The sequence below is a fragment of the Phoenix dactylifera genome, chromosome 6 (genome assembly GCF_051530095.1).
Source record: "Phoenix dactylifera cultivar Ajwa chromosome 6, Ajwa_hap1_PhDact_Kaust_v1.1, whole genome shotgun sequence".
Taxonomy (NCBI): Eukaryota; Viridiplantae; Streptophyta; class Magnoliopsida; order Arecales; family Arecaceae; genus Phoenix; species Phoenix dactylifera.
The window spans coordinates 28116248-28128687 of record NC_143195.1 but is presented as its reverse complement, the minus strand read 5'-3'; the positions used below and the strand labels follow the sequence as shown (position 1 = coordinate 28128687).

At 42.1% G+C, this 12440-nt stretch overlaps 1 protein-coding gene across 1 annotated transcript; it reads right to left on the bottom strand.

Moving 5' to 3' along the window:
* Positions 1–7010: 7010 nt before the first annotated feature.
* Positions 7011–9246, bottom strand: LOC149753387 (uncharacterized). Its single transcript, XM_089923741.1, has 2 exons — positions 9064–9246; positions 7011–7994 (listed from the first exon to the last, which is right to left on the bottom strand). The coding sequence occupies exons 1-2, from the start codon at positions 9244–9246 to the stop codon at positions 7011–7013; spliced, it is 1167 nt and encodes a 388-aa protein (XP_089779867.1).
* Between the last annotated feature and the right edge of the window lie 3194 nt (positions 9247–12440).

Below are 12440 nucleotides of genomic sequence, written 5' to 3'. Positions count from 1 at the left end.
AAAAGTCAATTGCAGAGTTAGGTGTAATGTCATTAGATGCCATAACACTTTACTGCGATAACATTGGCACCATAGCACTAGCTATGGAGCTAAGGTCTCATCAGAAGTCCAAGCACATAGAGCAGCGCTTCCACCTCATACGCGACTATGTTGAGAAGAAATATGTAGAGGTGCAGAGAGTAGACTCCGCGGATAACGTGGCAGACCCGTTCACTAAGCAGCTAAGTCGGCAAAAGACTGAAGCCCACCTTGAGAAGATGGGGCTTAGATATATGACTGATTGGCTTTAGTGCAAGTGGGAGATTGTTAGATGTATGCCCTAGAAGCCAATCTGGCTGACACATTGTTAATTCTAGGGACATAATTTTGTACTTGACTATTTATTATTGAATAAATAAAAAGCATCTTTTCATTCATATTATTTATGTGTCTATGAATCGTCCAAGAAATTAATAAGATGATGATGCATATTCTCAAGAGTTGAGAATTTGAGCCATGTATCATTGGTGATTAATTTCTAAATGCTTCTGATCAATGGATCATCACGAGGACGGTGATCGATCCGATCAGTGCACAGATCACTTTCCTTCTGGATGGATGAGACTTGAGTCCACAGTGTAGGGACACTGAAGTGATAGTGCAGGTGCTTGTTAGAGAACAAGGGTACTGAGCGTGACCAAGACAAGAAGTCACTTGGATGTCTATCCATTCGTCAGTGACTTGCTTGATGTTGCAGTAGTATGACTGGTCCTTTGACCTGCGGTGCTTCAGCTACTCACAGTGAGGTTATTGTAGTTTGACTACACGTATACATGGTCTCTAGTCATATGGGTCCTTGTAGTGTAGATTGGCTGCAGTAAGTTCACTATAGGAGTAGGGTATGCACTCACATGGAATCTTGACATATGACAGACGAAGGGGTTTGACGAGTTATCCATGACCTCCGTCCAGTAGGGATCCACGATAGTAGGACTGTATCACACGATAACTGCACCTAGAGGTTCATCATTCTATTCTACTGGGTAGCCACTACATGCTGCTAGGTGTCACTGGTGGATAGTGGGACTCACAGGGATTATCTCGATGATCGATAAACCCTAATGAGTAGAGTTGGAATCGTTCCAATCCATTGAAAGGAGTTTTCAATGATATTGTGATAGAGATCATAATATATATCTCACTACCAGTCAGAATAGAACCTATGGGGTCACACACACTAGAAGTATTGACCGATCCGATGGTTGAATCATGATTAGGAATCACAAGTAATCAATTCGATTGATATTCAGTTGAAGAAGGAACAAAGGGAATTAATTAATTGAACTTAAACACAAATCCTACTTCGAGTAGGATTCCTAGAGTCCTAATTGGATTAGGACTGGAAATCCTAGTTGGAGTAGGACTGGGATTCCTACTTGGAATAGGATTCCTACAATCCTAATTAGATTAGGAGTTTTGAATTAAAATTGGATTCCTACTTGGAGTAGGATTCCTAGAGTCCTAATTGAATTAGGACTTCGAATTCAAATTAGAGTCCTAATTGGATTAGGACTAAAATTATATAAGTCCTAATTTGATTAGGGTTTCTTAAGTCCTAATTAATTATTAATCTAATGAATCAACATGACTCCTAATTGGGTTAGGATTGAAGAGTTCAATTGAGTCATGGTTCACTCAAGTTCTAATTGGATTAGGACTAGAATAGATTGAACCCAATTGATTCATGATTTGGTTAATCCTAATTAGATTAGGACTAAACCATGAGAGGGGCACCTAATCGTCTTTGGAAGAGGATTAGGTTAACCAAGTAAGAGGGGCATCAGCCCCTCTCCACTTGGTTAGGGCGACATGAAGAGAGGGGGCCGGCGCCCCCTCTTGGAAATAACTCAAGGGCTCCTAATTGTTAGGAGCCCTTCATACTTATTAAAAAGGGGAGCTAGGGCCGGCGCCCTAGTAAGAGCTTTTCCTCTTCCCCTGGAGCCGTGGCCACCCTCTCCCTCCCTTGGTTCAGCCGCCAGCAAGAAGAAGAAAACAAGAAGCCATGGCGCCCTCCTCTTCCTCCTTTCCTCCTTCCAATGCAGGGAAAAGAAAGTAGGCTGCAGGGGCTTTGCTTCTTCCTCTTCTTCATCCTTCTTCTTTCTCCTCTCAAGTACATTCAAGAGTTGAAAGAAAGAGAGGAGATCAGCCATCAAAAGTTATCTCTGCAAGGGAGCTAGCACCCCGGTGAGATAGAGAGCTTGGATCGGTTCCTGCTTCGTGTGGATACCCGTAGAGGCCGGGCACTTGAACGGCTTCAAGCGAATCTTCATCCTAAACCACGAACTTCAGTTTGCGGTGAATCATCTACCCGCACAAGGTGAAGATCTGATCTTCTAATGTTTTAAAAAAGTTTTTAATCCTTATCTATCTATGAACGGTTTTTGAACAACGTTCATGCGATGAACGGTTGATCCCGCGCATGCCTCTTCCGCTGCATCTGAATTTTTTTAAATTTCAGCGGCATGATCGGGGTTTTCTAACACAAAGTTGCTGGTAAACTGTCTGCCGAGCTGCTCGAAGGAGAAAACGGTGCTTGGCTTCAGCCCGGTAAACCAAAGCCGGGCTGGTCCTCGGAGTGTTGCCGGGAAGGCTTTGCACAGCATAGCCTCCGAGGCTCCCTGCAGGGCCATTAGGGCCTGATAGCTTTCCAGGTGGTCAAGAGGGTCGGTCCTGCCGTTGTAAGGCTCCACCTGGGGCATCTTGAATCTTGGCGGGACCGGCTCATCTTCAATCTGTTGGGAGAAGGGGGACCTCGTGGTGAACTCGAAGTCACCATCGCGTCCCGACCTCCTTCCATGGAGTGCCTCAATCTGGCGCTCCAGCTTCTCGACTTTCTTGTCGAGCTCATCATTCTGGGGGATCGCCGCGGCGGTCCGCTCTGGCACAGGTTGCCCTGGGACTGACTCGGCTTCTGATGGTTGTGGCCAGCCACCAGGACCCCTCACCGGGTGCTCTCTCCAGAGGGAGGCCTGAACTTGGAAGTCTTGGCCTCGGAGGGGGAATCCGCTTGCAGGAGGCACCGGCTGAACTGGGGCTGGAGGGAGCGGTGCCGTTGGGATGCCCCTGGGTTGCAAGCTTTGGACAGCAGTGGCCAAGGCCTGAACCTGTTGTACCAGAGCATCAAACTGCTCCGGCCGAATTTGGGGAGTTGACTCGGCCGGAGGTGGCGAGTTCTGGACAGAGTGTCCAGGACTGGGTGGAGGACGTCGAGAGGCATTAGAAGCTCCCTTGCTTCTCAGTTTCATGGCCGCGACTCGGGCCCTTCCTCTAGCGCCAACTGTTGCTGGAAATTGGACCCGGGAGCGACCGTCGGCTGAGAGGGGAGGAGCTCCGCTACTGGAACGGTAGGTGGCGGTGCGTCAGCTGGTGGCATCCTCCTGGAGAGTCCTGCAAGAAGCCGGTGGCCGGGATCTCCGGTGCCGGCCCTCCGATGCTTAAGTCAGAGGGGGATCGTATATGAGTGGAGTAAAAGAGGAGAATGTTTTTTCTTGTTCCCCTTCTCTTTTTCCCCAGGTTCCCTTTTATAGAAGGATATTATATTACCTGGGAGGTGACAGGGGAAATTGTCTTCTTCGTGATAATTGGGCACGATCATGCTCATTAATGGCGTTGTGGAGGATGAGACCGGATCAGACCGGAGTCAGCGAATTGTCATGGTTGATCGGACCTGGTGGAGTGGTTCAACCGCCGGCCGTGGTGGGCCTGGGGTTCGTAGATAGTAAGTGCATTAATTGCTGAGTGAACCGGTGATCAGGGAGAGCCATACGTTTTGATGGTCCAGTTATTCGGAGATCATCTCGAGCCGTGTTCATTAATGGTTGAGTGCACTGGAGGCCTGCAGAGACCATACGCATTAATGATCGGGTGTGCCGGATGCCTGCGAAGGTCACGTGCCTTAATGGCTTGACGACGGTAGCAGAGTACGATGGAGCTGGATATCTAGTTGTCAGATTCTCTCTAAGGAATCAGGCTGGGTCGAATATTTGGACAAGGCATTTTAGGGCTCGGCACCTGGCCGGGTGCCGAGCCGAGCCAGTTGCTCAGTGGGGCACCTCTAATTCGAGCGTCGCGAGGTCGGCGCGTTCTAGTCGGCATTTCCTGGTCGGGCGCTTTTTGGTCGGGCACTTTTCTGGTCGGCGCTCCCTGGTCGGGCGCCTCCGTTCCGGGACGACTTGGGTTTTCCCCCAACACTCCCAAATCTTCCAACACCCTTCTAAGCCAAACAACCTGACAACCTGCAGCCGTTGAAGCAACATATTCTGCTTCGGTGCTGGACAAAGAAATAGTGGCCTATTTCTTTGAACTCCATGATATTATCCCTGATCCAAGTGTCATACAATACCCTGTAGTGCTCTTTCGATCATCCACAGAGTCAACCCAACTACTATCACAGTAACCTTTTAAATTGAAATCATCTACCCTGCTGCATCTGATACCCAAATCTGTTGTTCCAGCAATGTACCTTAAAATCCTTTTAGCAACTCCAAAGTGTTGGTTGGTAGGATTATGCATAAATCAAGAGGCATAACTCACAGCGAACATGATATCTGGCCGAGTGTGATTTAGATATATCAAGCCACCTATTAAGCTTCTGAATTTCTTCTCATCTGCCTTCCCTGAACCATCATCCTTCTACATTTTTTCATTGAAATTCATTGGGGTTACAGCAAGGTTACACTTCTCCATCTGAAACTTTTTCAAAAGGTCTTTAGCATACTTCTCCTGGCTTAGAAAAAATTCTGATGAGTTTTGTAATACTTTCATTCCAAAAAAATACTTCATCTTCCCCAAATCTGTCATTTCAAATTCAGCCATCATGTCCTTCTTAAAGTTCTTCAATAAGGACTCTGAATTACCAGTAAAAATTAAATCATCCACATAAATGCAAACTAAGATCACATTTGATTCTTCTTGACATTTTTTGAAGAGTGTAGGTTCACTCTTGCTAGCCTCAAAACCTCTTCCACTAAAATATTTGTAGATTCTGCTGTACCAGGCCCTTATAAGACCTTCTTCAATTTGTAAACCTTTCCTTCATGTCCACAAACTTCAAATCCCACAGGCTGCTCCACATAAATTTCTTCTTCTAACTCCCCATTCAAGAAAGCAGATTTTACATCCAACTGAAACACACTCCACTATTTTTGAGCAGCCACTGCTAGGATTGTTCGGATGGTTTCAGTTCTTGCCACAGGTGAGAATGTTTCAAAATAATCTACACCTGACATTTGGGCATATCCCTTCACAACTAACCTTGCTTTATGTTTTTGCAAGGTTCCATCTGCATTATACTTGTTTTTGTAGATCCATTTTAAACCAATCTTCTTCTTATCAGCCGGCAGATCTACTAGTTCCCATGTTTCATTTTTTACAATCATTTCAATTTCATCCTCCATTGCTTTTCTCCATTCTTGATGCTTAGAAGCCTCTTCAAAGCTTATAGGCTCAGCCTTAAAACATACTAACTGACAAGTCTCATAAATTTCAGAAATGCTTCTAAATTTTTTGGATTACACTTCATTTGGCATGCCACTGAAACTTGAGTCTGAAACTCTTCCCCCTTCTGAAACTCTATCTCCACTGATACTAGGAAGATTGATCTCTTCCTTCTCATGCACATTCAGTGGTTTAGACACCAGATTCTCTGTCCAATTCCAAAAAGTCTCTTCATTAAACACAACATCCCTGCTGATTTCTAATTTTCTGGTTATGGGATCAAGCAGCCTATAACCGTTGGTTTCATTGGAATATCCAATGAAAGTAAATTTTTTTTGCTTTGTTATCAAGCTTTCTTCTCTTTTGTGCAGGTACATGTGCATAGGCTATGCTTCCAAAAAAATTAAAATGAGAAACATCAAGTCTGAAACCATACCATGCCTGAAATGGAGTCTTCCCAATGGAGTCTTCCCATTGACTGATTTTGTGGGGGACATATTTAACAAATACACTGAAGTGGCTACTGCTTTTGCCCATAAAAACTGAGGAAGGCCACTTGCCTTCAACAAGCATCTAGCTCTTTCAACAATAACACGATTTTTTCTTTCTGAAACTCCATTTTGTTGTGGAGTATAGGCTGCTGTAAGTTGCCTGTGAATGCCATGATTCTTGCAAAACTGACTGAATTGATTAGAGGTGAACTCCCCACCTCTATCAGTCCTTAAAATCTTCAATGAGAAGCCGGATTGCTTCTCTACAAAGGCTTTAAATTGGAGAAACATGCCAAAAGCATCTGATTTTTTTTAGAAAATAGACCCAGGTCATCCGGATTGCATCATCAACAAATATCAAAAAATATAAACTCTTCCCAAGTGAAGGCACACTCATTGGTCCACAAAGATCAGCATGGACCAATTGCAATGGAGACTCAGCTCTCCATGCCTTGTTCTTTCCAAATGGAAGTCTACTTTGTTTTCCAAAAATACACTCCTCACAGAATTCATGATCTGCACATAAATCTTCTGGCAAACCTGAAACGAGTTTGTTTTTCCCCAAATACATTAAACTTTTCATGTTCAGGTGTCCAAACCTCTTATGCCAAAAAGAGGAATCAGTGGAACATTCAGCCCTTAAAGCTTTAGTTCCCAGGTCTGACATGAACAAGGGAAACAAGTTATTCTTAGTCCGATTGCTGGTAGCAACTAGTTGCTGATTTCCATTCTTGTAAATCAGGCAGCTATTATCATTAAATACAACATAATAATCCTTATCAATTAACTGACCAAGACTAATTAAATTTTGAGCCAAACCTGGTACAAACATCACATCTCTAATTAGTTTTGTTTCTGTTTTCAGATTCACTGAAACTGTCCCCTTACCAAACACTTTAACTTGCCTATTATCTCCCATTCTAACTTCTAATTTCACAGATTCATCTAAATTCACAAATAGGGTCTTGTTTCCGTTCATGTGATTGCTACAACCACTCTCCAGAAACCAGATTTCATTACTTTGATCAATGGATGAAGAACAAGTCATAAATACAGATTCCTGCTTGTCCCTTCACGCTTCTCAGATTTATTTTCAGAATAATTAGCCTGATTGTTGATTTTATTCCAGCAAAAGGCTTTTAAATGACCATACTTGCCACAGTTATGACGCTTAAAGGGGTTTTGATAGTTGTTACCAGAATTTTGTTGAAAATTCTGACCGGATTGCTTGCTGAATCCTCTCCCAAAAAATCTGCCACGACCTCTTCCACCTCTAAATCTTTCTCTGGTGTTATAGCCACGGCCAGAACCTCTTCCAGGTTTGAATGGTCTTCCATCTGACACTCCTTTGCTGCCTTCTTTCTCACTTAAATTCATTTGAAATACTTGTTCAGTGACTACTTCCACTCTTGTGTTCAGTCGTTGCTCGTGTGCTTTAAGGGAACCAATCAAACAATTGAAGGAAAGCTGTGACAAATCCTTTGACTCTTCAATTGCAACCACCACATGATTAAATTTAGGAGGTAAGCTTCTCAACACCTTCTCCACAACCATCTGATCTGACATATTTTCACCCAAAGATCTAGCCTGATTGATGATCAGACTCACCCGGGTAGAAAATTCTTGGACTGATTCAGTGTTCTTCATCAAAAAAGATTCAAACTCCCTTCGAAGAGTCTGAAGCCTCACTATGATCATCTTGTCTGAACCCTTGAACTCATCCTTCAAAATATCCCATGCATTCTTTGATCTCGTTGCCCCCATGATTTTGGGAAAAATTTCTTCATCCACAGCAGTTTGAATGAAGAACAAAGCCTTGCTATCCTTTTTTCTGTTTTCTCTCAATTCCGTCCTTTGAGCAGTAGTCAACCTTTCTTCATCTTCACTGAATCCACTCTCCACCAAGGTCCAAAATTCATTTGACATGAAAAATGTCTTCATTTTCAAACTCCAAGATTCATAGTTCTTAGTTTTGAGAACTGGTAGCATTTGGGAAGAAATGCTGATTGACCCCGTGTTCACTGCCATCTTCAAACAATCACCAGTTTTGATGATAAACAAGCACTGAACTCCTTTCTCCTTGCTTCAAAACCTCGCTCTGATGCCAATTTGAAGGGATCTAAACCAAAATGAATCCAACAGCAAGAGGAAGGAACACACAAAAAATTCCGAAAAACAAAACGGCTTGATGAGAGTGATTCAATAACTTCTCATCCTTGAAAACTTACAACACAAATATATGACGGCTCATTCACACAGTTTAAAAAAAAAAACTTACTGATAAGAAAGAAACTGAACCAAAAACAGAAACTGATTCCTAACCGCTATAACCCATTACACGAAACCAACTTCAGTGTTCTCTTTGACACGATTTAAACATCCGAAAAATCTAGAACACCTGAAACTTGAGTTTGAATCATTCTTCCAACAGCCTATTCCCTTAGACACGATAGTCTTTCTTTACATCATTGCACAAAAATAGAGAGAGAGAGAGAGAGTTGCTGCCAGGAGGGGCTTCTGCTCGAACATTTTCCGACGAAGTCGATGGCAGAAATGGCTGAGTTAGGCAAGAAGCCTTGAAGGCAGCAATAGTGGTTGATTTGAGACCATCACGGTCGGAGTGTTAGGAGAGCTATATGCGAGCTGTATAAATATAGTGTTAGGAGAGAATTATATGAGCTATGGGAGCTTGCTCAAGAGTAGCAGCCATGAGGGATGTAATGGCTGGGACCTAGTTCTAGATGGTAGAGGCGAAAGTTGGGGAGGTGTTGTCCAGTCCTAGCAGGTGGAATCCCTAGTTTGCAGTTATACCATGTACCATGGAGAATGATGGTACTTAACTTAGACACATAGATGAAACTTTTAATGTTAAGAGAGACAATTACGAGTGAGAGTTGGATTCTGATCTCTCCCACAAAGTGTAGGTAGAAAGAATTGAATGAGAAAGGCGAGGGTCAAAGGTGGTTAGTCCTTTCTCCAAAGAAAAATACATGCATTGCGTATAAAAATACATACATGTAAGCTAGGATGTGTGAAGAAATATGGCTAGGGAAGAGGATTAGAGAGATTAATTTTCGAGGAAGTAGGCAAAGGGGACGAGGAGGAGGAGGGCGTTGATGTTGAAGTAGACGGAAAAGATGACCTTGCTGATGCCCATGTTGAGGGCAGCATGGAAGACGACATGAAAGCTATCATAGCCAGACTGGAGGACGAGCATGGCCACATGGAGCTGCACCTTCTCTGCCACCCCACATACTCTCTTGGTTGTGACATCTGCCATCCGGCTATGGGGGCCAATAAAAAACAATGGTAGGAAGAGGGTGGGGAGATGGATATGGGATGAAGTGAGGAATTTTGGAGGTGAGAGGCTTTTAAATATAGAGGGGAGGGAAGGAGTGGTCGGCAGTTAGCATGCAGCATCTTGGTCACCCTCCAAAGGTCAGCTGTTTTGGTCTCTCACATACCCTCTTCCTTGACATATTGCAAAGAACACAAAATATATGTGATCATGTCATGGATGCATGCACCCAAACAAACACACGTCTGCATATTCATAAATGTGTCTCCTCTTTAGGTGCCCAAGGATCATGGGAGGAGATACAGCTAGCACTCTCACAATGTGGTTGCCATCCTCACATCCTCATCACTGGAGAACCTAGTCCTTCTACCGACTCCCACTATCCTATCTCTTTATCTTTCACATCTCACTTGATAACTATCTCCAAATGCATTCGTTATCACTTCCTATACTACTTTCATTTGTATTTTACCTTCCTTTATTCAATGAGATCATGAGAATCGCAATGGAAGAGGTCACCTCTTTCTTCCCAAGATCTGTAGTACAATTAGGGTTGGTTAGAGATTTGTTTAATGCTTCTTTTTTTTTGGTAAAAGCAGCAATTTATATAGCTCTAACGTGAGTACATCCTGCCAAGTCACGAGAAAGTAAAGAGTACAAAGGAGAGGGAATGTCTCCTATAAAAGTTCAAAAAAAATCTCCGGAATGCCGGGCAACGAAGGAGGCGACCCAGTTTACTACCTTGTTCGCCTTTCGAAACACATGTGTAGCCTGCAAGCCACCCATATCCTGAGCCAGCCTACGGGTCTCTCTGATGAGAGGATGGCCATCACCATATCTATCTACACCTCGGATTCAGTCAATCACCACAGAAGAGTTCCCCTTGAGATACACCCTCTCGGCTCCAAGGAACCTCCTCGCATATGACAGCCCCTCCTATGCAGCCCAAAGCTCTGCCCCTACTATAGTAAGCCCATGAGTGCGCCGACCCCCGGCTGCTACCAGCGTGCCAAAGGAGTCTCAGATCACAAATCCGACACTTCCAGATACACCATCCACCGACATACTACCATTGAAGTTCACTTTGAGATGACCAAGGGGTGGGGGCACTCAAGAAACAAGGGCAAACCTGGACACTGCAACAGCGAAAAGAGTGCTCCAGATGTTCCTGGACATACTATCACCACCAAGTAGATACCTTAATTATCAAAAAGCCTGAAGGGTTGCTACTAGCTCTTGCAAAAGTGTCTTAAGTTGTGGCAGAACTGCTTTGCTTCATGTTTATGAGGCACCAACATTCCACTTAGTGAGATGCTGTATGCTACAAAAAGCAATGTAAAATATTTTCAAATCAAACAATAAGATAAAAAATATAAAATAATATAATTAATAATATATATTTAAAGTATAATATATGTACCGATCTTGTTCTGCCGCTCGGCGGTCCACCTCTGCCTTCTTCTTAAAAATTATTTTCTTCGCTACTCTAAAATTAGAGAAGTGTTTCTTCATCAGCTATCGAACCTCCCATGGGCATTTTCGGCACATAGATATATCGAAAAACCACCAGCTAAGTGCCGCTTTAACTTGGTTATCTCTCCTCTCTTAAACTCTATATTGCACCATTTGCATTTCCAATGATGCCAACCCGAGAGCATTTGTCCATGATCCCAACCAATGTCACACTTTCACTCCTTTTTTTCTTGATAGCTTCATTCTTGCAGGTTTATCAAGTATGCCAGTTTATCAATTATTTAAAAATAATAAAATTTCGTTATGATAAAGATAATTTTTTTACCTCAAAAAATACATCTAATTTATTTAATAGATAATACTAATATTTCATATTTATTTATTTATAAAAATTTTTAAATTTAAAAATATATTTAAATATCATAAATTCAAAAAAATGTTTTCTATTTCAGAAATTGCTTCTAAATTATATATTATGTACTACTAATTTTTCATAATTTTTGGTGTTAATTATATATTTTTATTTTTTAAAATTTAAAAATAATTTTTAAATATAAGTATTTCAAAATTTCTCTCTTGTTCAATGGCACAAAATTAAATCCATGTCAAAACATCAACCTCCTGTCGAAGTGCTCGGCACCTTTAGATACTGTAGCAGTGAAGATTAACTGAATATAACTAAACTTGCCTGTGAACTTTTTTGGTCATGCATTCCCTTATTTTGATCAGTCAGAACCAATATATTTGTAGATGATTTAATTATTTGTTGTAATACTTTTTGCGTGCTTATAGCAGTTATGGCTCGTTTATCTGTTTCTAAAAAGAAAAAGATGGCAATTACCATTTTGATAATATACACAGAGATGAGGTTGATGATAATGTCAATGATGGCCAAGATTCTTGAAACCTTGGCACGAGTAATGTTGGAAATTGTATCCTAAATGTAAATCGTCAGCATGTTGATGATTGAGTTTTATAAATGAATTAACAAATTAAATAAAGTGTTATTTGGCGTTATTCATCATTTTACATCTTCAAATTAACTCTTATATGATGAAGTTCTTAGGACTTATTAATGATAAAGGAGGATTTATCTTTGAGTCCTCAAACCAGCTCGCGACCAAATGATATGTTGTAACTAGGACGACAGCATTATCGAGATCAGGTCGTTGTATGACTTATACGTTGGTTATCCTCTTAACCAAGGAGTGTGGAGATACTGGTATGCCACACAGGTGAAGTGTAGGAGTACATTTCACTGAATGTGACCAATTCCGGAATGCTCTACTGTCAAGAGATGTTCCGAGTGGATATGGGTATAAGTTTGGCCCTCTGACCTGAGACCGCAACCTGTGACTAGCAAACAACTCACTGTACTTTGGTACCGGACTACCTGAATTTCTAATTCAATGACGGAAGGTCACTGGGTGCAGTCAAGTACTTGCGCAGTCAGTTGTGAGTCGAGATGGAATTGACCCCTTCTAGAAATAGGAAATAATGTCTTGTGATTAATTTAGCAAAACCTTGGCCAGGATGATCCCATTGAGGAGTCATGGGATATTTAAAGTTAATCACATAATGGATGTACTAATTATAGGGTTGACAGTGAGCTCTAAGTCATCCTAAAATTAGGAGTCAAAGGGATTGAATTATACAGTAACCATAGTCCAGGATTTTAGAATATTTGCTTCGTATATATTCGG

What these genes read in the sequence shown, in the direction of transcription:
- LOC149753387 (XM_089923741.1), bottom strand. Translation starts at nt 9,246, where the DNA reads ATGGCAGATGTCACAACCAAGAGAGTATGTGGGGTGGCAGAGAAGGTG. An exon ending in TCAACGCCCTCCTCCTCCTC is followed by an intron (nt 7,995 to 9,063) that starts GTCCCCTTTGCC and finishes GATTGTTTGAAG; the next exon opens with ATGGCAGTGAACACGGGGTC.